Raw genomic sequence first — 27,922 nt, forward strand, 5'->3', positions numbered from 1 at the left:
CGGTTTTAGGGGTCGCAAATTATGGGGAAAAAAACTGGTTGGTAATTTGCAAAAACATTGAAAAATGCACTAAAGTGCCTTTTTCAAAGTTACATGTTACACACACACATGCCCTTGGGGCATGTGTGTGTGCAACATGGGTGCACATTACAATTTCAGGGGTGCAACAGGGTGTCCTTTTGGCATTTGAGCATTAAATACCCATTCATTCCTATGGGCCTATAGGCCCTTAGGAATGAATGAGAAGCCATTCCTTAATTGCGACTCGCAATTTGCGACTCGCAATTAAGGAATGTTTAGGATTCGCTATTTTTTTAGCAATTCCTACATGCATAGGCTTTTGCAATTCCTTAATTGCAATTCCTTAATAATCGCGATTAAGGAATCGCAAAAGCCTACCTTGATGCATGTGCCCCCTAATCAAATAACTTATATGAAACTATGCAGTGACCTATACATATATGTTAAGCATAAAATTATATATATATATATGTACCATAAGTAATATATACATTTTTCAAGCAGACCAAAAGAATATCTATATATTTCTAACCCATGAGCAGTATATATATTTTCTGCAAAGAAATGCACACATCTAAATATATATATATCTCCAAATTATACGTTTACATTAACAGGCATATGCCTTACATTTGGGTGTTTGAGTATGGTGTTCATGTAGGAAAGAGTCAACTCTTGAGTAGTCTTCTGAAGATAAGATAGTTATCCATGAATCTTATGTTTGGGGGTAATGATTTCCATAGTTTGGCGTTTGAACAGAGAAAGGTGGACCACCAATGTTTTTTTTCTTATATGCCGGGGTTTTGAGGGAAGGTGCCAATCTGGAGCAGCGTTCCCTTTGTTGTATGTGTTTGGTGACTTTGTTCCTGATGAAAAGGGGTCCGGTTCCATGTATTGCTTTTGGGTGATACTAATCAGCTTGAAGGTGGAGCTTCTAGCAACCAGTAACCAATGTAGGGCCCTCAAGGCAGGGAAGATGTGGGCTTGTTGCTTTACATGTAGGAGAAATATGGCAGCAGAGTTCTGAATTCATTGTAGTCTTTTTTCATAGTTGATAAAGATGATCCGTGGTATAGGCCATTGGCGCAATCAAGTCTAGACAGTACAAGAGAGATAGTGGCTTGGACCTTGTAAGGGATTCCTAGGTGAGGGAAAATGCGTCCAAGAGTTTTCATAGTAATGAAGCTTGATCTTGCTAACTTGTCCACTTGGGAATTAATTGATAATTTGGAGTCAATGGTAAATTCAAGGTTTCTTACTTCCTTAGATACTTTAGAAGGTGGTCTCAGATCCTCAGGCCATGCGCAGAGTGGGTCTTAATGTTCCCAATCGCCACATGTGAGTATTTTAGTTTAGAGTACAGTGATTATGTTTTCCTACTGAGATCAATGCTGAAATACTGACATGGCAATAGTGCCTTAGATACTGGGGAAATATGGATTCTAGCATGGTCGTGGTGGTTTACATACTGGGACAATGTGGCGTCATACATGGCAATGGTTGTTAACATACTAGGGCAATGTGGATTCTGGCACAGCAATGGTGCTTTACATACCGAGGGGCCTCATGGATTCTGGCATTGAAGTGGTGCTTTACATACCTAAGCAACATGGCAACTCGCATGGCATTGGTATGTTACACTTGCGGTATTCGGACTGGCTTGAGGGGCCCAATAACATAGAAGGCTTCATAGGCCCTGTTGACTATTTGCTTTACTGTTTAGCCAACTGTATATTTTGTATACATTTGTGATTTATTGTATAGTATTTCTGAGTGAATTAAAGTACATTTCCTTTCTAAAAGTGAAAGTACTGATACCTACCACAAAGATTTATTGAGAGTCATCATATGTGTTACAGAAGTCTGAGTTTCAAACCCACCCATCCTCTCTGAGAGAGCCGTGGACAGCTCTGTCCTCTCTACATCAGAGTCAAGTGATAAGTGGGTGTGCGTGGTTTTCAAGTTAGGGTAGCAAGAGTAGGGGAATCCCTGGTCACCAGTGGTTAATTAACCCCATTTGATATAGTTTAGGCCCAGTAACCCTTTGATGCCATTGAGCCTCCGGAACCAGTTCTCACAATTCCTATATTTGAATTGGCAAGGATAGACAAGAGGCAAGTACATCTGCGAATTGGAATGTTCATTTAAATCTTTCAATTTTATGTTTTAGATATTTTAAACTTGGAGGATTGACAAGTTTTGTAACATTGGATCCTGCTCCAGAGTAAAACTTAATGAAAGAATATATACACTTGCCACATTTCAGGACAAGATTAGTTGGAAGTTATTTTTACTGGCGGGGAGTTGATTAACAGGGCCTAACATAAGTATTTATGTCAATAGGAATTAAACCACAGCATGTGGCAAAGGAAGGATTTTTGGTGTGAATCAGCGTCTGTGAACTGTTCTTTAATATCAAGAGCTTTTTAAAGAAAACAAATATTTTTAACTTCTGTGTATTTTTATTTTTCGAGCTATAGGGACACGTGTGCTGCCTTTCTATGAGTATCTCGAATATATGTAACTAAACTTAAAATTTACATTCGAAGGCCGTGTATTCCAACATTAATGCTCACACCCGTGCAACACTCAGAATAGGAGATGCACATTTCTGGGAGGGAGGGGGTTTGTTCAGTGTGAGGGAGCTGCAGAGGTCCACCAAGAAGTTTGAAAGCCTTTGATTTGTGAGTCACGGGTACTGGAAGACCGCGAGAAAGAGAGTATTTTCAAAGGAAGCAGGGTGTCCCTGAAAGGGAGGGTAGACACTCTTCCTTATAAACCACCATGTACTGTCCTTTGAGCCTGTTCCTGAGCACTGGCAGACAGGCTCAGACACGAACACTGCAGCGGAGGGTCAGCCCGTGTGAGTGGGTCACAGAGGGCTCAACGCTGGGCTCCCTCGGCCCTCTTCACATGTTATTAGACATGAAAATCGAAATTCAAGCTTCCTAATGCCTTTAGCAGACCCAGGAGACCTGCTGTTCACAGGGCCAGGGCAGCAATATTTCAGAATGAATTATTAGACCGGAGGAATAGTGCTTTTGTTCAGGAAAGGATCAGACGTTTCCTGAGATACTCAAGGGGAAGCTGTCTTTTCGAGTCTCTGGCACAGCCGGCTCTCCCATTGCCTGGCCCCACCTGTTTCACTGTGGTCACACTCTGGGGCCGCCACTAATGGTCAGCAGAGGCCCATGCAAGCGGACTCATGGTATGTGTGGCGGACTCAGCAAGTCCTTCCAGAAGTGTTGCGGATGTAAAGTCAGGACTGGAGGGGACACTCAGAGCACAGGGCCAGATGACAGTTTTGCTGGTTTGAGGCTGTGATCGCAACAGCAGAAGATGCGGAGAGAAGTCTGAAGAAAGTTGACAGGCTGCTGAAGGCCAGCTGTCCCGAAACAGGTCGCCTCCGGCTGGAGCCCGCCTCTGGTGTTCATATGCGAGGAGCTGTGTACAGCTACCTCCAGGGTGCAGACCCAACCTTTTTAACATGTCACTTTGGTGATTAACCTCTTTCAGGAGTGGGTGGTGGCCTTCATGCATTGTTGAGTGACGTCGGTCTGTGTGCAGGGGCATAGCTTTGAGGAGTGACCCTCAAAGTAAATGCATTCTTTGCTTAATTGTTGGGGCTGGGGGCCCACAATCGTGTCTGCTCAGCCTGTGTTGGGTTTTCCCACTTGTTTAGTTGAGAAATGTGAGATTCACACCCCCTGAATCTCACAGGCTAATCTAGCCCCCTGTCTGTGTGGGTGGCTCAATAGCCTAGATGCTCACATTTGAGCATGATAATTTAGTGCAATTGCCAGATGTTGGGTGTTTCTGCTGCGAAAGGCCTGTGTGTTATGATCTGTCTTACACTAGAGACAGTTTGGGCCGAGGCCAGAACTTATTCACTCTGTGTAAATGGAGGGATCGCTCTGCTGCCTACATCTTGAGCTTCTAAGATGAATGTAAACGACAAAGATACAGATTACACACAATTATTCAATGGTTGAATGAAGTAATTTGATTTAGTTGACATTCAGGGTTGACAATGGATGTGTGACAGTACATGTGAGTAAATTTCCATCCAGATGTCACTCTATCTAAGGGGGTTGTTAGACTGCCTGCGAAAGAATGGCTGGCAGGTGCATCGTTGCCCGCAGTATACTCAGTGCAGCAGGTGCAGTGGAGTTGAGAGGCCTTCTCCACCCCAGCTATGGTTGTCTTTTTATAGCAGATAGGGAGGCAGGAGCTACATTATTTGTTTGCATTAGACTCCATAAATCCCTTTCTATGGAATGTATATCTAGATGAGTGTACATGCTTCTAGGTACATCAGTGATGGGAGAGACTGCTAGGCTTGACCATTGGTCCAAGTGGTGCAGGGAGACCCCTTTGCGCTGGAGGACTCACGCAGCAGGCAACTGACACCTATAACCTTGTGGGGCGGAATATGGCATGGCACAACAGCCTTGACAAGGAGGACAGGGGAACTGAGGATCCAGTGAAAGGCATGTTTGCACAGACGTGTTACATAGTGAGTAATCTTGAGGTAACTGGGCCCTGGAGAGCAAAGGAATCCCTGCCAAGAGGACACTGTGTCAATCGTTGATTGCATCTGAGGCACATCATATGGCAATTGCAAATAAGGAAACATAGCTTGTGTGACAGGAGTTACCCATTAGCACGTAAACAAATGAATCGGATCATCTTCACTCTCTTACTGCTAGGGTTTGCCTGGAAGTGACAGAGAGTAAAAAATGGCTATATGTAGCTGTTAGACCTGGTGCCATTGGCGTGGGTCTCCCTTCCTCTTTTTCTGATGGATTGCCTCTTCTGTTTTTTTTATGTTTGCTGGTTTAGACGCTTTGGGCACCACGCTACTGCTATCCAGTGCGCAGTGCAAGAGCTCCCTGAGAAAAGTAATATTGAATTTGTGATTCCATGATTGGTATTTTGATTTACTGTCAGACCCTCGTATCATGCACATGGGTGCCCGGGGCTTGTAATTCAAAAGCGACTGGTGGGCTCACAGCACCGATTGTGCCACCCGCCGGAGTCGCCCGTAAAGTATGACTCTGGCCTGCCACCGCAGAGCACCGTATGCAGCCTGTGCCGCTGTGTGACTCGGTGAGTGCAACCACTCGCCGGTCTGTGACCCTTCCCGTTGCGACATGTTAGTCACCCCTACAGAAGGCCTGCAGGCAGGCTGCGTTACATGTAAAAGGCAGGTCATGCTTTGGAGTGTGTGGCATGACCTGGTAGTGAATTACCCACAAGCGCGTTTTTCACTATTGCAAGCCTACCTGTTCCCCGTAGGCCATACTGGGCAGTTGTGATTATAGCATCCTATAATCCTAACTGGCTCAGGGAACCAGGTAGGGAGTCGAGTTTAGAATGCCTGAACCCAGAATAGGACGATGCATCTGTTAGGAAAGATGATTTTAACATTCTGTGTTTGAAAATACCTCTTTTAGAAAGATGGTATTCTCTTGCCTAACCATCCAGCCTGCTTCTGCTAGAGTGTGTATTGTATGTCTGGGTTTGTGAGTGACAGGGCTGGGGGGACCCAAGGATGTAGGGTGCGACGGCACTAGGCCGATCGTTGCAAGAATGGTGGGATGAGCAGTCGCCTGGGTCTGAATAAAGCAGGGCCATCTCCCCGGTGCTGGCTCCACTTCCTGGGGAGCATCTGAAGACCCTAGCCCGCCCGACAAAGGAGAAGAGCATACCTGGTCGAAGGCACCCGAAACTGGTTTGGTCCGGGCACAGGACCCTCTGCCCTCGAGGACAAAGGGATGTATGAGTATAAATATTGGGGATCTGACCCCAGAACTTTAGGATCACTTTGGAAACGAACAAGATGACCCTCTGCCGAGGAAGAGCACCCGGAGACCGCAGGAGCTGTACTGCCCCTCGGCCAGAGCGCTGTAGTGGGTTGGCCTGTGGTGGTGTATCTCATGCCAAGGAGAGGTAGTAAGGACCAAGGAAGAAACTTTCATCATCTTGCCGAATATTCTCCAAGGGCTAGAGTCGAGCTTGCCTCCTGTTTGAAGACGCAGGGATACCAACGACTTCACATCTTCTGATTGAGCGAGGGCTGGAACTGCAGTTTCAGCTGCTACAGAGGAACTCTGCAACTCAAGCCAGCCAACGACGCCACTTTCTGCACGAGATCGCGAGCGCTGCTCCAACTCGCCCCATAGACCGACGCCTGCCGCTGTGCTGCACCGGCTCCGAGATCGCCATCTAGATGGAACCGACCATCGACAAGAGTGAACCAACATTTCACTGACTCAACGACATCAGCAACGACCTGTGGTGCCGGCACTGCCGTAACGTCACCTCCCCTCCGGTAAGGACCGAAGCCGCCCCCTGCCTGCATCCGCATCCAGGGCCCCGCCGCATCACTTTCCCCTGAAGTAAGGATCCGTCGTTATTACATGTCACATGCCATCACAGCTCCCTGACGCCGAGAAGAGCCTTTGTTTGTTTTCCTGGAGGTACTGTCCAGAGAGAGTTGCGTTGAATCGATAACTCCCGTTGTGGTTATCTGTTGCAAGACACACTTGAAGCTAAAGTCTGTTTTTGAGTTACCAAAAAGCATATTCGTACTGTGGAATCTTTTGCTGTTAAGGTCTTCTGTTAATTATATAAAGCTTACTTATTTTTAATACATCCCGGTATGGTGTCCGTTTGTATTGGTTCATCTATATTACTGTATGTGTTCACAAATGCTTAACACACTGCCTCTGAGATAAGCCTGCCTGCACGTGCCAAGCTACCAAGGGGGTGAGCAGGGGTTATCTATAGCGTAAAACTCCCATGCCCTGACGTAGACGAAGGGTCCCTACTTGACAAAGGTACATACCGTTGCCAATTAGAGACACCGGGTTCTAACAGTAGCCCATCCTAATCCGGCGGGCGGACATATATTTAATTCTCCAGCGGCTCTTACTCTGTCGGGGCATCAGAGAAGTTTGGACACGGTGTTGACAGAGAAGTCACCGCAGTGGCCAAACTAATGTCTGCCCACATTTAAATTGGATCGACGGATCAGTATGTCGGCAGGGAGGGAACAGTCGCCGTTGCAAAGGAGTTTCCCCTCGATCAACATATAATTTAGTTCCTATATCTAGAATCCCATCATCGAAGTTGAAAGCTGAATCTTTGCACGTTATTACACTCAGAGTTGAGATCGAAGTTTCATCCAAATTTCATTTAGTGAAAATGAGCGGGCAATCAATGATGTAAGAGTAATGTGGGGTGTCTTGAAACTGATAATTGAAGAAGTGTGCACCACGGCTATGCAAGTAATTAAGACAGGATTGCAGAATAATTTGATACCATTTAGACATTTGGAATGCGGATTGGAGAAAGCTCCTCTTTAGCACCGAAACAGTATAGGAATATGTTGAGTTCACAGCAATGTATCACATCGGGAATGAAAATATGCACACATTCAAGTGCAAGGAATGCACATCAACAATGCATAGTTAAGTAAATATGTGTAGCAGATTGGAACCTTAGATGGTAAAAACAGAACATCCCAGGCATTGGTCTTCCCTTCTTCCTCACCAACCTTACAAAGTGATGAAACTAGGAGACTACATTTCATGTCAGGCCAACATACCATGCTAAGTTCCCCTGGGCTCAGTCCTTGCACCAACCCTACTCAGAAAGTATCTACAGTCCATGCGGCTAGCCCTTTAGGGGACTCAAGTCTGTTTCCATAATATACAGAGGACATCCAAAGTTTCTTCGAAACAGTCTCAGTTGCTGACATGGACAGTAGACTCTCTTTTAATACTCAGACTGTCTGACAAAACAGAATGTATCTTCTTCTCTTCTTCACACAAATCTAAACTAGACCACATTCTTCTGGTGTTCCCTAGATGTGATGGCTACATTGCCATTCTCTCAAAATATATGAATAAACTATCCTACACAATGTTCCATCCTTATCTCAGCAATAAAGTGAACATTGTCAGTCTCTCTCGCTCTCTTCATTCCTTGAAAACAGTGAATCACCTGTTCACTAAAGAACAACAAAGAACAGCAGTGCCTGCCTGGCGATCTGCAGATTCCATTTTGGCAACTCCATCCATGCCGTGGACCGTAAGCTATCTCTTGCCCCTTTCGATGTGATATTCCATTCAGGATGGCTTCTTCTTTCAAAAAATGGTTCCTTATTGGTCCTATTGTCCATGAACGCTACTGTCTCCCACTGAATGCCAGGATAATCTTCACATTTCCTCAAATAATTCCATCTGAACAATCCTCCCTAACTTGCTGTTTTTCTCCATCGGCTCAACAGCCACCAATCTGCAAAACACCTACGCTCCTCTCCACAAACCCTCGCACACCCCCTGCATCCTCTTCACCCGCAGCCGCGGCCTCTCCTTCTCCTACATCACAGCACAGACCTGAAATGACCTCCCCCTCCAGCTCCATACGACCCACTCGCTGGCAGACTTTAGAAAGAGACTCAAGACCTGGCTCTTCAACAGAGACACAGCACCCAGATACCCCTAGGGATGACAGAGTGCGCTTTACAAATGCTGATTGATTGATTCTACCTACCTCTGGGGAACAGAGGACTCTACACTGCTGAAACACCCCAACAATAGAAGCATTCGTGTACAGAACAGCCTCTGCTCAAAGCTGCTCCTTCCGCAGGGCCACTACCTCAGACTGGGACTCTCTTCCACCAAGTAACAGCACCTAACCATGCTCCCTTTAATTCAGGAAAAGACGGACACAACTATTCTTCTTATTCCTTGACTGATCAATTTCTCCCTTATCTGTTTTGCTCTTCCATTCTCGCCCCAGAATCTTTTAAGTCCCATGTCATGCAGCCTGATCCTCTCTCTCTCTCTCTCTCTCTCTCTCTCTCTCTTTCTCTCTCGCTCTCTCTCTCTCTTTTAGAAAGTATTGTAAGTACAAAATAGTGAAAGGTCACCCCCAGATTGTGAATACATTTTTTTTATGTTAGGCTACTGTGGCCGGGCTACTCGATGTAGAGTTAGAAGAATTAGGTAGAGCTTAAGTGCTGTTGCAGGTCAACGAACCTATTGTAGAAGTCCACGCTGTCCAGAAATGTAAATGACTACAGATGTAGAAGGACTCAAACACTAAGGGAAATGTGTTTATTTGTTTGTTTTACTAATCAATATATGTCAGCTTCCAGATACATCACAGGGCTGAGTGTTCATTGAACAAACCAATTCACTTGCTTGAGGAGGAGAAGTTTACACACTGGTCACAAAATGCAGTCACAAATTGCACATCAACATCCTTTTTTGTAGCAGAGGTTTTGCAGGGAGGCACAGGGATTTCTTCGGTAATACACTTAATGGAGGCAATTTAACAATCCCACCTCTTCTTTTCACTTCTGATAGGAAGAAGACGAGGGCTGGAAAATGGCACCAAGTCGGTTCTTCCCAGACATGACCGAGGGAGACCAGCTGTACAGAGGTCAGTGTTTGTTGATATGGTTGGTAGCAGCAGTTTTCTCCTTGGTTCTTTGTTGAGCGCACCATGCATTGTTCTTTGCCACTATGAATGCAGAATGGGACAGATATTGATGTTGCGCTGAAACACACCCTGCCAGTGCAGCACCTCAATTCCTCTTCATTTTCCATCTATGTTAATATGTGGTGAGACTGCGGCCGGTGTTATGCATGGAATGGTGATCTTGGACTGGATCACTCTCTGTAGTCACAGGGGCATCAAACTTTCAATGTTTGATCTGGTCCAGAAACCATATGATGGTTGGTTGTAACTCCGGATTAATACACTTGGGTCCAATTTTCTCAAAAATATAATCTAAATTGTTTCAGTCATGTGCAGGTTTGCAAGAGTTACCAAGCCGCCATTGGTTATGGCGAAGGAATGGTCCTCTAATCAGTTGTCAAAGAAAGGTGGAAACAATGTGGAGGAAAAATTGCCCTCAGATCCGCTGTCCTACTCACCAGGCTTTCTTTGGAGATGGAGGGATCGATTCCGTTATTGGTCATAAAGCCTCCCACATTAGGTCGGAGGCTTAACGACCGACATCATCATTTTCAATTCCAACCGGCTGATTATGATACAGCCGGTCAGAATTGAACCCTGCCGGTCATTCAGGCTGGGTTCCAACGGGTTCAAGGAGCCCGTCTGCCAGTTGGAACCGGCCTGTAATCCAAATGGATGGCAGGGTTTGCATGACAGCCTTTTCAACATGGAAAACCCATCGGAAAGTGTGTTTGGGGGCCCCTAGAAGGGCCCCGTTTCCATTGCGGCCTCTGGTTGGGGGCCAAGGGGGCACTTATGGCGCCCCCTGTTAATCCCTGCACCTTGTGGCAGGCACCTTGATGTCCCTGGCACGGGGTAAAGGGATTAACACTATCTCCATTGCTCTATGGGAGCTTGTGTTACAGCCAATTTACAGCCGAAACACAAGCTCCCATAGAGAAATGGAAGAATGCGACTGCACATGTGGGGTCGAAACATAATTAGGCGGTCAGGACCGCCATCCGGAGGTAGGTCGGTCCCGCTTCCACTACGGTGTTGTCGTAATAGGCCTCAGAGAGTTGCAGCACCATCTCATTTAGCATAAAAATCCGTAAGATCAGGTGACAGCAACCACTCTGAAAATGAGAATGGTATACAACGCACACACTGGAATGTGGATGGGACAAGCCTTCACGATTTCACAGTTCAGAGCAAATCCAATGTGAAGTTTTCATTAAAAGACAAACATGATACTTTTTTATAAACTGAAGGGCGAACTCCAAAGAGTATTATTTTCATTATTTTTATTGGTATTGTTCCCCGAGTCAAAGTTGATCTGCGGTGACTGAGACGTTGGCCTGGTATATGCTGACCACTAATTAAAGTGGGCACCTTGTACCAGTCCAAACAACCCTTATTGATGATTAGGTTAAAGATAACCTTTATTGAAAGCTATCCTAGTGATAGCTATGGAGAGCAGCCTTCAGGCTAAGTCTCGAAGGAATGTAAAGCAGCTTGTTTTACCAGATTAGAACCTCCTTAATGACCAAATAAAAGGAGAACCACACAAGGAATATATAAAATATATGTATTTATTACTAAACACTCTCTACTAACCTCTTTTAGATTAGAGAACAAAGCACACAATATTAAATCACTAGAACAACAGTAAATAGCACAATACACAGTGGGCTCCAGGGGGAGACCAAACCATGTACTAAGAAAGTGGTATAACAACTACGACTTGACTAGACACAGTGCTTAGAGCACAAAGAATCGCTGGGACCCCAAAGAACCATCCAAAGTAGTGACACAGGGGACCCACGGAGGACGGGTGCAGTGTGAGAACACAGACGCAAGTTCCGTACAACTCTATGGGAAAGTCACGGTTGGAATTTTAAAGATTAAGGACACTTCGGAGAGGACTTTAAGCAAACCCAGTTAAACATAGAAGGTTCTAAGGCCAGCACCATTGAGAGTGCTGAGGTGCCCGTATTACCCATTCCAGAGGAGCCGGGTGCATAGGGGTCAAGTGATGTCAGAAACCTTTGTGGTTTCAATGGCGTGATGCAAAAAAGTGCTGCTGCCGGGAAGATGAAAAGTGTCCAGTGGAATCCCAGCCTATATCCGAGGTGAGAAGAACCTGATAGCAGAGGGGACAGAGTCTGGGTCACTTCACAGTGACCAGGGGCACGATAGACAAATGCCCACCGATGTCGGGTGTTTCAGGTGAGAAGAGGTGAAGCTTGACTCTGCAGCCATGGGGACCAGGAGATGTTGACGATGACCAAAGGCCGGAGGTGAGCTGTCCCACAAAGGATGTCGAGTGCTGGGGGGTTAGTGGCCGGATTGAATACCAACAAGCCTTGGCAACTGCAACCCACATGGGCAGAGGAAAGATGCTTCGGTGAGGACCAGCATGGTCCTGGGGACTCTCCAAGCTATGGAGACTCAGGGCACATCTGGAGCAACCAGGAAAGCCCACAGAAAGTCAGAGTTACCTTCATAGGGACTCACAGGCCAACGGACCAGGTATCGTGAAGGGACCTCAAGCTGAATCACAAAATACGAGCCCACGGAAGACTCGTGGAGTGTAGGCTGGAAATCTTCAGTGGAATTACTGCTTGGGGTCAGGACTACAAGTAGCCTAAAACACAGCCTCAGAGATTGCCAAAAAGCATATGCTGCTGCAAATGTACGCGATGCAAAGGGGTTCGGGTTGCACAGTCCCCATGAGGGATATGGGCGTCAGAATTGCTGAGGGCATAGATCAACCTCAGAGACCTTGGGAACCCACCTCGTGAGTTGCAGAAATCTTCAGAGTCCTCAGGAGCTCAGGAGATACAAACTGATCAGATGCATTTTAGGTGCCTGCCTTGCAGGGGAGTAACTCCTTTACTCCAAGGGAGATTCTTCATTCATCCAGTGTTGTGCAGATTGTTGAAGTACTTGGTTTCCATAGCAGAGTTTAGTCCAGGTAAAATCTAAAGTCCTGTAGTCAGGGGTTCCTTCTTTATACCCAAGGAAGGGGTGGGACAAACTCTGGGGACCCACCTATGGGAGGGTCAGGACAGAGGGGTGGCTACACCCATGTCCTTTTTCCAGTTGAGCTGGACTATGCACATGGACACCAAATGTGCCCCAGTGCAGAAATCAAAGCACTCTCAAAGTGCACCCACCCAGCCCCAATGCACTAAAGCCTGTCTGGGAGGTGGTCACACCTCCCTGTAACAGGAAACCTATTGTCAGGCCTTCCTCTGCTCGAGTTTCGTCCAGCAGCAGGAGGGCAGACTCGTGTCTGTGGCTGGCAGCATCCATTTGGTGATGCCCAGGTCGAGAAAGCTGGTACCGGGTGTACTGGTGGTGTCGCATATGTCCCTTTAGGAGGGTGGAATCATACCTCCACACCAGTTACTGGTGTGGAGGTAGGATTCCAAGGTGTTTGACACCAAACGCAACATGTTTCTATGCAGCCGTTTTAAAGTTAGCATTTACCGCGAGGTTATAATGCACTTAAGTATATATGGTTTGCTGCATCACAGACAACCCCGGAAAATAGGTTCCGAAGGCTGCAGAGGGGCTCTGCTCATGCAGGTGCATCCTCTCACATAAAACCCAGCACCCTGCCTTCAGGATTGATAAGGCCTGCCATAGGGGTGACTGATAGGTTTATATGTGCAGTGATATAGAATAGATATAGTGAACCTATATCTAAGTAAGGGGTGCATGCACCACCTTACACAGGCTGCTGTAGCAGACCTGTGGTGTCATTTTGAATGGTCTCTCAGGGGTGGCACAATACATGCTGCAGCCCCTCAGAGGCCTGTGGGGTACCTATGCCCTGGGTATATAGTATACCATATACTAGGGACTTATAAGTGTACCCCATAATCTAATCTGGTGTGTACCTAAAGTACATGCAATCAATTTAGAGGAGAAAGCAGCTAGACTGGGGTCCTGGATAGCAGTATCCCAGTCAGACTAAGTCGAAAACAGTGTCACATCAGCAAAAAGTGGGGGGTAACTATAAGAAGCAGATCCTACTCTCCTACAGTGATACTGCCAAATTGGCACACATCCCTTCAGTTTCACATGATGTCAGTATGTCCTCTTCACCATACTGATGCACGAAAGTCTAAAATATAGTAAAAGATGGGTGCCTAGAAATATCAAATCCTGATCGACTTCTGCTTTTGAATTTTACCATTTTGTAAATTTTTACAATTCATAATTTGTTCTAGAGAGAAGTGAAAGTTTGTACTTGGAGAATGTATGTCTGTTTTTTCTGAAAACTGAAGATAAGAGGAGAAAACAAACAATATCTATATGTAATTTCATCTGTCTAGCTAATTTATTAGTGGCTTATAAATGCTGTGTTTTTTGCAAGAACATATGAATCAGCCCAAAAATGCTTTATTATTCCACTGCCAACGCGGTTTTATGCATGGGATAACTAGAACGGGTGCACGAAATTTCGGACTTCTGAAATTTTGTAGAAATTCAAGCAAATCTGCAGTGTTTTTGGAAACATAACTTTGAGGGTAAGAAGCCAAAAAAAATAGGCTGACGGGAGAAATTATTTCTTCTCCCAACCAAGCTGATTTTTTTTCAGCAAAGACAATTACAGATAACTAGTTTTTTTTCTATATTTCGATGAATGAAAAGTAGCAAATTGCTTTTTTTTGTGAGAGACTGTACCCAAATAAACATGTAGATTTCACTAGAGTTGTAATTGGACAAAAAATTATTTTATAATTTCATGAGGTTAATAATTATGAATTTTGCCCAAATCCTGTTGCTGAACAATAATTAGGCACCCACTCATGCCTTATCCTTTGCCATTAGTCTTTGTTTTATTGGTGATAGTAAATTGCTTGTTATTTTCGTTGGACATTATAACACTCATGAACATCATGTTAATAGTTTGAATACAATATGGCCAGCACTGAGGGAGCAGGGAGTCATTTTAAACAGATCAATTTGTGGCTAAGGCTTGGTTAGCAGGGCTCAAACTATAGAAAATCCACGAATCAAGAAAAAGTATATTTTGAGATAACATAACAATTAATTGGAATTTGTTGCAGTGTCATTTATTTAATTAAAGTTATACTTATTTAGTTTATTCACTCTAAATAATCACAAAACTGTCAATCAAACAAAATCAGAAATTCACTATATACTTAGCAGCTCCAGACAGTTAAAACGCATCACATAATTTTTAATATGTTCTGTACAAATGTAGATGAGATGTAATATAAATTGCTTTATACAAGAACACCTCACTACAAGAGAGGTTCTCTGAGCTGGAAACAAAATATCCACAACCTGACCCTATTAAAAGTTTTAACAGCCATCATAGCTGACAACATATGAGAACCATAAAGACGGGGGGTGGAGGGTTCTCACACTGCAGGCATGTATCCTCTCTGCTAATTTACCTGAAATCGAAAGTATCCGCACTTGCAACTTTGTAACTGCTCCACCTTGGGCACTGGTCATATAGGAAAAACTGATCCCGCCCTCTCTCAATCATGTTTTATGTGAATGTTGGGATTATACAGGGGAGATGCAGTTGAATCCTTGTGTCTCCGAAGATCAAGACGTTTCTCATGTCCTTTTTCAATTACCGGAGGGAATTCATTTGATTATTAAAATATATGCACTGAAATAATGGCTCACCAAGAACGCAGTTTAAAATATATTTTTAGAATAAAGAAATTGCTGAAAACATTGAATGAAAGTTTCTTGACTAGCCTAAAAATTTCAATAGTAGCCAGTTTATTATTTGTAAATGACAAAAAAAAAAATTAAGGAGTATGATATGTTATGTTAATACAATTTGTATCGCACATGGATACCCCCAAAAGGGACTTCCCAGCGTGCTTAACAAAAAAATGGTAGAAGACATGGATGCAAGAAGGGAAAATAGAACAACTTGAGATATTTACGGAAAGTCAGTAGGTGACTGGAGGCCTGTAAATTAGATGGTAGGTTTTTTTGAGAGCTTGGGGCCATAAATGCATAAGGAATAGCCGCTTTGTCTTATGAATTTGAACAGCGGTACGGTGGCCAAACTAAGAGCCGAAGAAGTATAGCGGGCAGTAGTTCTTCAAAAGGGATTCGAGGCAAGAAAAGCCAGTACCATGCATAATGTAATACATGATACAGAGTGCCTCAAACTGGATCAGTTTTCCTATGGGGAGCCAGTGAAGCCTACGCAGTAGACTTGATGTCGAATGTGTTTTTGAAAGATGTCCAAGCATTTTGGATCAGTTGAAGCCTCTTTCTGGGTGACTTACATATACCAAGATATATTATATTGCCATAATCGAGACTTGATTTAATGATGGATTGAATGATTGTTCTCTGGGTGGATGGGGCAAAGCTCCACAGAATTTTCTTTAGTCTCCTGAGAATGCTGACACAGCATGCCTATATTTGTGTGTCAAAGATAGAGATTGCTGTCAATCCAGGCACCTAAACTCTTGACCGCAGACTTGAGGATAGGAGGATTCCTCAGCACTTCTGGCCACAGATGGGTCTGTTTACCCATCACTACAATCTCCGTTTTACTGGTGCTAAACTTAAGGCAATTATAGCTCATCCATTCTGTCACCTGGACTATACAGTTCCTAGCTTGGCAGGAACCCCGATCCGATAACAATATACATTTACTAATAGGTTCCTCACACATGCTTCACTGAGTGAGTTTACCCTTTTTGCCTCACCTTGCTGTCATCCTTGACCACCATCAAGGTGAGATAATATATCTTGAGCTCCGCAATGGTGAGGTGTGGCTCACTGGTTAGAGGCGGCAGATCCGCAAGCAGAGAATCGGCCAGGGACCAGGGTTCAATTCCCGACGCGGCAGGGTCGTGGACCAGGGTCAAAACGGACTCGATAATTCTCGCCTCGGTACCTACTCTAACCAGGAACACACTCGGCAACTCTGGGCATTAGCTTGCCTCATCTCCACAACGGCCCCCCACATTCGCCGGGGATGCCTGGTTTCACCTTGGAGATACCCAGGAGGGACCATCTCACAGGGATAGCCAGGACGGGTTCCCCAGCGGTCTACAGCGCCACGAAGCCTCAGGGCAGCAGTGCGCTTTACAAGACACATACATTTACATTTACTATATGGATATTGGTTAAGCCCTTACCGTTGGGTTTTGATTATTTGTTTGGCACACAATCCTGACTATGCCCAGTGTTCGTTTTGACCGTACACAGGTATTTTGCCTGTTGCTTTAGTCTAGTCGTGTCCACGCCTTTTTAACCCTAGTTAATATATTTTTGGCCTGATTTTTCCACCTTGGTGTCCTTGTCCTGTTTTGTCCTGATAAGACCTCAGCATTTCCAAGGGGTTTGAAACATTGTCGAATAACATTGTACACAAGGTTAAGACGTCACTCGTCAGACTACTGACCACAATGAAGTCTAATATATTATTAAGCAGTGTGTTTCCTAAATATATGCACAGTCTACATATCTCTTTTTATGTCATACCTTCCTTCTTTTCTGGTGTAGTCACTGGCGACACTAAACACTTTAATTATTTTGTCTCACTATCTTGTGTCAAACTCTAATAAGATCTTTAATTTGTTTTTTATTTGTGATTGACGGATATTCCTTAATTTCTTTTGTTATTTACAAACAACAAATTGGCCACTATTGAATGTTTGCGACTAAACAAGATGCATTCAATGTTTTTAGCAATTGAACTTTCTGTTTTAAAAACAAATTCTTTCGTAAACTGAGCTCTTGGTGAAATATTTTTTTGTCCATAGGTTTATACCCAGATTCCCACTGGCAGACGGGTCGCTTTGTATGTTTAGAAGTTCTGATTATTAAAAGGTATCAAATATCAGCTGAATAGATCACTGAATCTGCAAATGCTGTTCCATACAACGCACATACTTTCAAGACGGCATGCATGCTCTCTCAGCCAGAACCAAGTCACCTGCTTTCCCAAATATATATACCTTTTGAAATCACCTTCATAGAAGATACATAGGATACTCGTCTTGTCTTAAGCAAGTATTCTTTTCTGTGTTTAAAAGAGAGGTCTTTAGAGTCCTGCTTGGTTACTTTGGAGGGGAAAACAACCTTTACAACGAAACTTTAACAACGCGTGCAGTTACATCGCGGATTTTACAACGAACGCGATGTAACCACGCGATGCCATTACAACGCAAGTCTTTACATCGACTTGCGCTAGATGGCATGCTAACATTAAAAATAGTGTAGTTTACTATCCCAACACCTTCCCTACTGTTAAGTGGACTGGAGTTGGAATAGTAAATTACGCTTTTCTAATGTTAGCACGCCATCTAGCGCAAGTCGATGTAAAGACTTGCGTTGTAATGGCATTGCGTGTTTACATCGCGTTCGTTGTAAAAACCGCGATGTAACTGCACGCGTTGTAAACACACGCGTTGTTACGTCATACATCCCTTTGGAGGCCACCACCTTGTCATTAATTTCTACATTTACACTATTTTATATGTACATTTTTCAAGGAGTAAAAGTAAGAATAGTCCCCTGAGTCCATCCTTGGAATCTGCAATGGTTTGCCAAACCAGGCATTTGCCCTACGCCAATCCTTAAATGCAATACAAAAATACAAAATGCCCAATGGGGTGACTTTTGTACTTCAGTCCTATCGCTCGGTCACAGACAAAATGAGACCCTCCTTGTTGACTGCAGTTAGAGGGGAGCCATCAGGAGACACATATGTAGGAGATTTAGGGGGCAATGAGGACACAGCATGGACGTTTTGTCATCAGCAATCATAGCTTACTCACCGTCTCTAGTGCCATACACAAGAGGTCATTTTGACACATTTATGCATGGAAGGATCCTGGGACTAAAACATCAGAAATTGCTACGTAATCCCTCAAATAATCCAAACTTTACTTAGTGAGTGTGTTTGGCTGTGAAGCCTCCTAACGCAAAATTTCACTTTTTTAACATTTAGAAAGTATCAAGTGCAACGTTAACAAAATTTAGAAGACGATATAAAAAAAGAGTTGGCTCACCGGTGTCAGTAGCAAAAGTAAATGTTTCAGCTGACTGGCTTACCTGTAAGGGCCACAGATAGTCTAAAACCACTTGGTAGCCATCAGCTTCCACTGACCTGACCTCGTTCCATCTCGCAAAGTCCTCCCACCCAGGTCTATAGCTGGGCCCTGAGCTGTGCCCATCCCTCCAGAAGGATTTCCTGGCCCATCCAATCGCTGCTTCCTAGCCCATGCACTGTTGCTGCCTGTCCCAGATGTCAATCTGCACCGCCAACTTGTCTTCCAGGCCGTGCCAGAGGCTATATCCTCCCCCCTCAACTTTCCCCACATCATCGCTAATAGTTTCTTCAACAGATCCACCTACCCCGTACCTCGTGTTAGCACCTTTTACCTGGTGACCATGGAAGGGTAGCAGGCAGCCTGGATATCCTATAAGAGAATGCCCCGCCCACAACCCTGCCAACTTAGGTAGCATGAAAGCATCATCACTGATTGGCTGTGGTTTTAAACTTTGCTTTGGATGGTCAAATGTGGGAAACTTTGCCCACTTTAACAATGGGCGTAGGTTCCCCACTTCACCTCAATAAGGGGACGGCATGTAAAGTCTGCCCAACTCTACTAAGAACTTGAAACTGTTTAAAAACAATGCACAAATAATCTTACATAATCATACTCACATTTATTCTTCCGGAAACCTATCACAATTGTCACAGACTGTCTGCTTTACTATTTAAAATTGACTGCAAATGTTAAAGACCCTATGTGATTTTCAGACGTTCTCCTAATACCCTCTGTCTAAATTTATCATACAGGGCAAAAGGCCACACAATATGCCCCTAAGTCTCATCTGGACACGTCATATAATTACACCGTGAATCATAATTAAGGCTCCAAGGTTGCTTTCCTCTTTGCTTTTCCATATTTATTTTTAGCACTCAATCAGTATTTATAAATGTTTTTTTGTAGTCTGTGGAAAAAAATTGCATACTTTTGCACATGTATTTAGGTAAAACATGTGTACTCAAACTTGGATGTCATTGGGTTTTAGTGCTATAATTAGCCATATGCAATACAACATTGCACTCATGTGACCTGTTGCACTGTAGTACAAGCACATGAACACATGCAGGTGTCTAAGCTCCATTGGGCAATGCAATGCCTTCTGTTTAACTGCTCATGCTGTCACTCTACACAGCTATTGGTCTAGCAGTCATCGTGATAGCATGGAGAGCCACCTAAAATTGATATATATTTAAACATTTACAATTTACATTTAAGTAGGTGAAAACATGTTTTTCTACATTTGTGTCTAAAAATCAGTTAAGAATAGACTTCTGGGAGCCTTGATGACAATCCGCCAATTTATTATTGGAGTCTAAGATACCCAGCTATTTGCACCATGCTCTCTGGATGGGTGTCCTCAGTACTTAACACTCACTGCCTCGGATCCTGCATTGGCCACTCCTGCATATCTCGCAAATATCTTGCATTCAAAAATAGATTTTTATTTCTTCTTCATATGGACAACGACCAGAATATTCTGGCCATCAGACATGAACCTTCAGGGTTTCACTCCCACGTGCACAATATGCCAAGTTCCTTCGATATCACCTTTATGCTGACCTCTCGTTCAGGGCCCAAATGACCAAATATCCTCCTTTAGAAACTGCATCGTGTTCTCCCCTCATTCTACTTTTACAACACTATTCAAGCTCTTGTGCGAACAGGGCAGACATACTTGCTTCTGTGAAAAGTCAACTGGAAAAGGTAGAGTGTCTCCATTTATCAATGGTAGGGCGATGCAATGTTTTAAAAATGTGTATACTCCCCCGGGTAATGTACTATTTCAGGACAGTACCGCTAGAGTTGACACGAGTACAATTAATTCAGCTTCAGTCTATTGCAGATAGGTTTATATGGGGATGGAAGAAAAATCGGCGTGCTTCAAAATATATGATGCTTCCATTGACACGTGGTGGATGGGGGGTGCCGAATTTTGCATTTTATTATCTAGTTTGCTTTTTGCAAAATATGCAGTATTTGGTGGTTGGGGCTGAAGCTAGACCATTTGAAGCTCCTAACATATATCCGATGTTGTTGGGGATCCAGGCAAGTGAGGCCCTGCTTAGGTTCTATGAACCAAGCTATTTCAAAAGAACTCGATTTAAAATTGTCTTTGCTGCATATAAGGCGTGGAAGTTGATACCCAAAATTGTATCTATAAATCGGATAGGCTACTATACGCCTGTGAAATTTTTCCTTTGGTGTTTTGGGACACAAAGATAGTTACTTGGAAGAGCAAGGGGATACGACGTCTAGGGGATATTTACAGGGCCGGGATAATTATTCTTTTTTCTGATTTAGTGGAACGATATAAAATATCTAAGTATGATTTTTTTTAATATTTGCAAATTCGCGACTTTGTTAATAAACATTGCAGATATACGTCTATAACAACTAATGACTTATTAGAGGCATTGTTTAAAAAAGCTAAGATTGGGGCACTGTACGACATACTATTGGTGACTCAGCGGCATGATATCGAGATACAAGATGCGAAGTGGAGGGATAGATTTGACAATACTGGTTCATATGTGCAATCATCAATCGATATGGCAAGTAAAGTCGGGAGTGCGAATTTGCGCTATTTTTAAAAACAAAATCTATTGTCACTTAACTTTGTGTTTTTAAACTCACCACGCTTGCAAAGCATTTCCGTGCACTTGCTCGCCCCTGATCGGCCCGCGCAGCGGACTCTAGCGCTGCCGCGAAGCCTGACCTGAACACTCCTCCTGACGCCATTACCGGCGAGGACAGAGGCCTCGCCCCTTTTTCAGGCCACGCCCACTGCCGCTGGTACAAAAGACGCTGATTACAAGCGCCATAACCACAAGCAACCTATCTCCTGAGGCGGAAGCCGGGAGTGCGAATATGCGCTATTTTTAAAAACAAAATCTATTGTCACTTAACTTTGTGTTTTTAAACTCACCACGCTTGCAAAGCATTTCCGTGCACTTGCTCGCCCCTGATCGGCCCGCGCAGCGGACTCTAGCGCTGCCGCGAAGCCTGACCTGAACACTCCTCCTGACGCCATTACCGGCGAGGACATAGGCCACGCCCCATTTTCAGGCCATGCCCCCTCCCCTCCACCCCCTTCCTTCCGCATAAACCATGTGCATCTGCCGGAAGCGCAGCGGACGAGCACAGCGGGAGCGCCGTCTGCATGCCGAAGGCGCGTCTAAGGCAAGCCCGTCCGCGCCAGACCGAGCCCCGAGCCCAGGACCCCTGCTTCGGCCACACCTTCTCCCCTGAGATATACCCAGGAAACCCTCCTCAAACTCAGGGGCTCTCCCTCCGCTCCCTGTCGCAGCATTATCTCCCTAAAGGATGGACATTCCTGCTGCGCAAACTGTCCAAATAGGCTCACTCCACAACTCCCCCTGAAACCACGCTGGCTCAATATGGCTCTACTCAATTGCAGATCCCTCCCGAAACACCAAGCAGAAATCAACATGCTCCTGCAGGATTCTGAGATCGAGATCCTCTTTCTCACCGAAACTTGGATCAACCCCAACTCTGACCCAGACATAATCCAAACACTCCCCCCGGGCTACCTTATCAAACACCAGGACAGACCCTCCGGGACTGGAGGTGGGATAGCAATCATCTACCGTGATCACCTGGCTTGCTATTTTAAGGACAGCCCAATTCAGGACTGTGAAAATGCCCAGTTCTCTATCCACTTGCCACCATCCACAACCCTCTCGGGGATATTAGTCTACCGTCCCCCAGGACAGCAACGACTTTTCTGCAACTCCCTTGTGGAATCCATCTCCTCTCTTGCTTGCCTGACCCCTAACTTTACGGTCTTAGGAGACCTAAATCTCCATTTCGACGACCTAACAAACAAAACAGCCGTCGACCTTAAAGAAGACCTAGCCTTCCTTAATCTCCACTTGAAAAGCAACCAGCCTACCCATTCTAAGGGCCACCTGTTGGACCCTATATTCACTAACCTCACAAGACTAGTCGTGAATACCCCCATACCTGTCCCCTGGTCAGACCATTTCTTAATCCCCTTTAAGCTTCAACGTTCGGCTAAAGCACCGGAGAGACCTCCTCCCCAATCACCATCCCGCCCGTGGCAAAAACTGGATACGGCCTCTTGGGCCCAAGCACTTGCCTCTACCTCACCAGTGCTGGACCCAGACCCCTCCAGAGCAGACGTTCAACTACGCGGCTGGATTGATCAATCCCTTGATGCTATCCTTCCCGTCAAACCCCTCCCCAGTAAGAAGAAAACCCCCAAATCTCCGTGGTTCACCCAAGAACTATGCCAACTCAGGAAAAAGTGCAAAAAGCTAGAGCGCCTTTGGAGAAAGGGCTGGGCGACTGAAAGCAAAAACGAATACAGGTCCGCCATGAAGCACTACAAAACCTGTATAAAAAACACCCAGGCAACCTTCTTCGAGAAAAAAATATTAGCTGCAGCTAACTCTGCCAAAGAAACCTATCGCATCGTTCGCCTTCTCACTAAAACCCCAGACCCTTTGCCCACACCAGACCAATCGGGCTCCAGATGCAACCAGCTAGCTGAGTTCTTTGCAACAAAAATTAATAATATCCTCAAATCCCTCCCATCTCCCATTACCTCCCAACTCCCTGCTACCCCCCCCCCCCCCCCTATGCAGAGGCTCCATGCCTCCAAACATTCTCCCAGGTCACCACAGAACTTTTCCTGACCACTTCACAATCCGTAAAGAGCGAGGCTCCATCAGATCCAGCTCCTATGAGCAAATTAAAACTGGTCGCCGCCACTGTCGCCCCTCCACTCACCCACCTGATTAACGCTTCCCTAGCACTAGGCATTGTTCCAGCCAACTGGAAGAAAGCTACAGTCAGGGCACTTCTTAAAAAGCCCCACCTCGATCCAACGGACCTATCCAACTTTAGACCCATTTCTCTCCTCCCGGCCATCAGCAAAGTGGCCGAGCGAATTGTCAACCACCAACTATCCCTCTTCTTGGAAACCAACAATCTCCTGCGCAAATCCCAGACAGGGTTTAGACCTGGACAAGGAACAGACACCGCACTACTAGCCGTGGTCGAGGAGGCAAGAACCATCATAGACGTAGGAGGATCAGTGGCAGTGATCCTCCTCGATCTGAGTGCCGCCTTCGACACGGTGGATCATGCCATCCTCATTCACCGGCTCAGCTTGGTAGGAGTTTCAGGCACCGCCCTGTCCTGGATCAAATCCTTCCTTGAAGGCAGAACCTTTCAGGTGTCCGATGGCACAGTTATGTCCAGAGCTCTTCCTCTCCAATGTGGGGTCCCGCAGGGCTCCTCCCTGAGCCCCACACTTTCTAACGTCTACATGTCCCCCCTAGAGGACATTATAGCCCCATTCGGCATAAAAACAGTCATGTATACCGATGACACCCAACTGGTAGTGTCCTTAAACCAGTCAAGTAAAAGCCTGGACAACCTGGCAGCTTGTCTTGAGAACATTTTCCACTGTATGTGCGAATCACGCTTGAAATTAAACGGAGAGAAATCCGAGATCCTCCTCCTGGGAAACCCACACAAACTCCCTCCTTCCCTCTCTTGGCCACTCTGCATGGGATCACCTCCCACCCCCAAATCAGAAGTCAAGAGCCTTGGTATCTGGTTGGACCAAGAGCTCAACTTTAAAGCCCAGGCCAGAAAAACCACAGGCATCTGCTTCGGTCTCATTCAAACAGCGCGGAAGATCCTCCACTTGATCCCCTTCCAGTCCAGGAAATTGCTCATGCAGGGGCTGGTGAACTCCAGACTAGATTACGGAAATGCCCTTTATCTAGGGGCCCCTGCATCGGTCATTAACAGACTGCAATACGCCCAAAACGCGGCTGCCAGACTCCTAACCGGGACCACATCCAGATGCTCCGCCAAACCGGCCCTCAAAAGCCTACACTGGCTCCCGATTAAGGAAAGGATCACCTTTAAGACCCTTTGCATTTCACACAAAATAATGCAAGGCAGAGGCCCGCCGATCCTGAGATCCCTCGTCAAACCCCATCAGTCTAACAGACAACTCAGATCAGACTCCCTCTCCCTGGCCAGCGTCCCCAGAATAAAAAAGGCCCGCTCTGGGGGGCGATTGTTCTCCTACAATGCTCCAAAACTGTGGAACTGCCTTCCACTTTCCATCCGAAGAGAACACAACCTACTTGCCTTCCGTAGGCAACTAAAAACATGGCTCTTCCCATAATTCTTCACCTCCTCTTCCCCCCCCCCCTCCGGAACAATAGGTCGACTGACAGCGCTGGCACGCCCCAGGGTAGCTACGCGCTTTATAAATCCGTATTCAAATTCAAATTCAAATTCAAATATTGATGGCAAATCTACGCACCCAACACTATAAAACTCTGTTTAATTTATACCATACACCGGTTAAGATGATGAAGTGGGGTGGTATGCACGACGTGAAATGTTTTAGATGTCAGGCAGAGAAAGCTGATATTGTACATATATTCTTTGACTGTACAGTTTTAAAACAGCTCTTAGCTGGCATCTCAGAATTTCTATCGCAAACCACGGGGGTCGAAGTCTGTATTTCTAGAGAGATAATGTTAGTAGGTGTGGCTGAGGATATTGAACCCACGCAGATTTGTTATCCTTTTCGATATTTTATATTTATAGCTATGGCTGTTGCCCAAATATGTGTTGCCTTTATGTGGCTCCAACCAGAGGCACCATCATACGAAATGTGGCGTGCTAAGTTTTATAATGTGTTTAATCTTGAATTTAGTCTCTATCGCATAAAATCTCTGAGGAAGAAACAACTAGGGATTAAAATCTGGCAGCCTATGTTACAATATATGGAGATGTCGACTTGAAATGTAGTTGTTTTCTAATTATCACTGTTTTTTTTCTTTCATTTTTTTATTTTTTATTTTTTTTATGTGATTTATGCTTGGTATTATTACATGTAATTGTGTAATATTCTTATATCTATGATTTGATTGATTGATTTATAAATGCTCTTCGCTATGAACTGAACAATAAAGAAATTTAAAAAAAAAAACAAGCTCTTGTGCGTACCTACATTGATGGAAGGCAAACTCTATTTAATGGCAAACCACATTCGCTATATTCTCCTCTCAACACCACCTGTCTGGAAATCCAGACTCGCATTCATAGTTTTGTCTCTTTATTCCAGTCCCAACACGTGCTAATATTTTCCATAGTACCCACCCCTATAGATGCCTTCTTATGACCTATACCTTGCCTACCCATCACATCAATTGGCCCATGAAAATTACTCAGTAACTGAAACATAAATCCTGTAGCCATGGATGACGCATAATGCGTTATGAAACATATGTAAATAGGGGGCCTATGTAAATATCTACACGTGTACCACACACACATAACTTCGGCTGCCCCAACCCACTGGTGGACCAGGTTTGCACTTAATAAATAAAATAAATGGAATTCAATGTGTGAATCCTCATAACATTTCTCCTGAAAATATATTAATTAACTACGTCAAATCAGGTGAACTTGTGGTATTGTCAACTTCATGCTAGTTCTATTTGTAATGGTATCGAAGAATGTCAACCATATAACAGAATGTAATCACCAGTGTGCTCCATGCTGGTTCATGTTCAGAATGTATGTGAAGTATGCTGCTATAATGGTGGACACTAAGTCCAGGCATGATTGAAGTAGTATTAATAAGACAGGAAACTACCAAGTCCACCATATCAGTATTAGGGGTAGTGTGTATGAGTGGAGGTATGCTGCATGTCTTTGTAACTGACAATGGGACTCAAGTGTAATCTTTGGAAATGAATGAATTCTTGAAGGGTATTGGAGTTAGGCATGCGAGTACTTCTCTTTTCAATCCCCAGGGAAATGGTCAGGTGGAGAGAGTTAACAGGTTAGTGAAAGGGACACTGCAATTAGCTTGCAATGCTGGTTTAAGAGCCCAAGATACAGTTAAGGACATATTGTGGGCTAGTCTCACCACTATTAATGCCAATACTGAGAAGTTCTCTTTTAAGATGATGAGAAGAAGGCAACAAGTGACAAAATGGGTTCCTTCGTGAATGCAAGAACTGAAGGAGTGTGGGGAGAGAAAACAGGGAATAAGTGTCCTACTGAAGAGGTTCATCGATGCAGGAGATTGAGTAATGATCAAATGTGGTGGTGTTGGGCATTGTTTGTCTAAGTTCAGAGGACTGTAGAAGATGAAAAAGGTGGGGAGTAATTGGTGAAGTTGGAAAATGGTCAGAAACAGAATTTGAGAAGAGTAGCTTCGTTTCAGAAAAATGGTAAAGATCCTATTCAGGATAAGAAGGAAGAGGAATGTAGTTGTTGGTTGTTAATGAAGGACTGTGAATTTTAAGGACGTGGTTGTGCTTGTGGAAGCAGTGAGGGCATACGTGAGGGAGATGTAACTGGTGATTGTAATGTGCCTTCTGCTGGAAGTGGTGTTGTTGTGGGGCAGGTGGTGATGTCTCGCAGCCCACGGGTGGTTGGGAGATTTTGTGTGTTTTTAATTACTCCTACATCAGTCCTGCATGGAGTTTGAATGCTTTTTTTGTTTGTTGTGTTAGTATGTTCTTGTTTTTCTTGAAGATGTGTTTATCTGCGTGTTTGTGTATAATCCATTGTTGTTTTATGTGTTTTATTTTGTGAGTTGTGGTTTTGAGTTGTTGTGTTTGGGAAAGGAGGGAGATGTATAGTATTTTCACCTTCATGCTAGTTATGTTTGTATTTATATCTGGGAATGTTCACTATGTAACCAGTGTGCTCCATGCTGGTTGATATTCAGAATACATTGTGACAGTTGCTATGTGTTGCTGGTAGTGGGTGTCACAGGGTTTTGATGCTGATTAAACTTTATCTACTGACACGATATACTAGTATATTGATCTTCATAACTACATTTCTATTTGTGCAAAGGAGTTTACCATGAATGTCCAAACGCATGAATGTCAAATATCAAGGCTGCCTAGCATTGACTCCACCACATACCTGTTTGTTCCACCCCCCATGACGATGATGAAAAATCTGTAGAACGCGACAAATACCCTGGGGTGTCTAGGCGCTGCCTTTGCTGCAATCAGTACAGAGGAAGTAAAACTATGAAACCAAAAACAACCAAGTTTTGAGGCCCTTCCTAAATTTAAAGAGACTATTCTATTTTTTCAACGTGATAGGCAATTCCAAAGGTTGGCCATTGTGACTGTGAAGCTCTTACTGCCCCATCTCACCTTGCTGATTCTGGGAGCAATTATGTTTCTCAATTCGGCTGATCTAAGGGCTCTGGCAGGAGTGTAAGGTTTAAAATATTTCATCAGCTGTAGTGGCCCCATGTTGTTGAGAGATTTAAAGCGATATATAATGATTTA

General features: G+C 44.5%; 1 protein-coding gene across 1 annotated transcript in view; it reads left to right on the forward strand.

The window, feature by feature from the left end:
• DRC11 (dynein regulatory complex subunit 11) overlaps nucleotides 1-27,922 on the forward strand; it is a 952,572-nt gene that overhangs the window by 536,692 nt on the left and 387,958 nt on the right. Inside the window, exon 9 of the mRNA XM_085645096.1 lies at nucleotides 9,402-9,477. Coding sequence (XP_085501222.1) covers nucleotides 9,402-9,477 — 76 coding nt within the window. The remainder of the gene's footprint in view (nucleotides 1-9,401; nucleotides 9,478-27,922) is intronic.

This window comes from Triturus cristatus, chromosome 3_1 (assembly GCF_964204655.1).
Source record: "Triturus cristatus chromosome 3_1, aTriCri1.1, whole genome shotgun sequence".
Taxonomy (NCBI): Eukaryota; Metazoa; Chordata; class Amphibia; order Caudata; family Salamandridae; genus Triturus; species Triturus cristatus.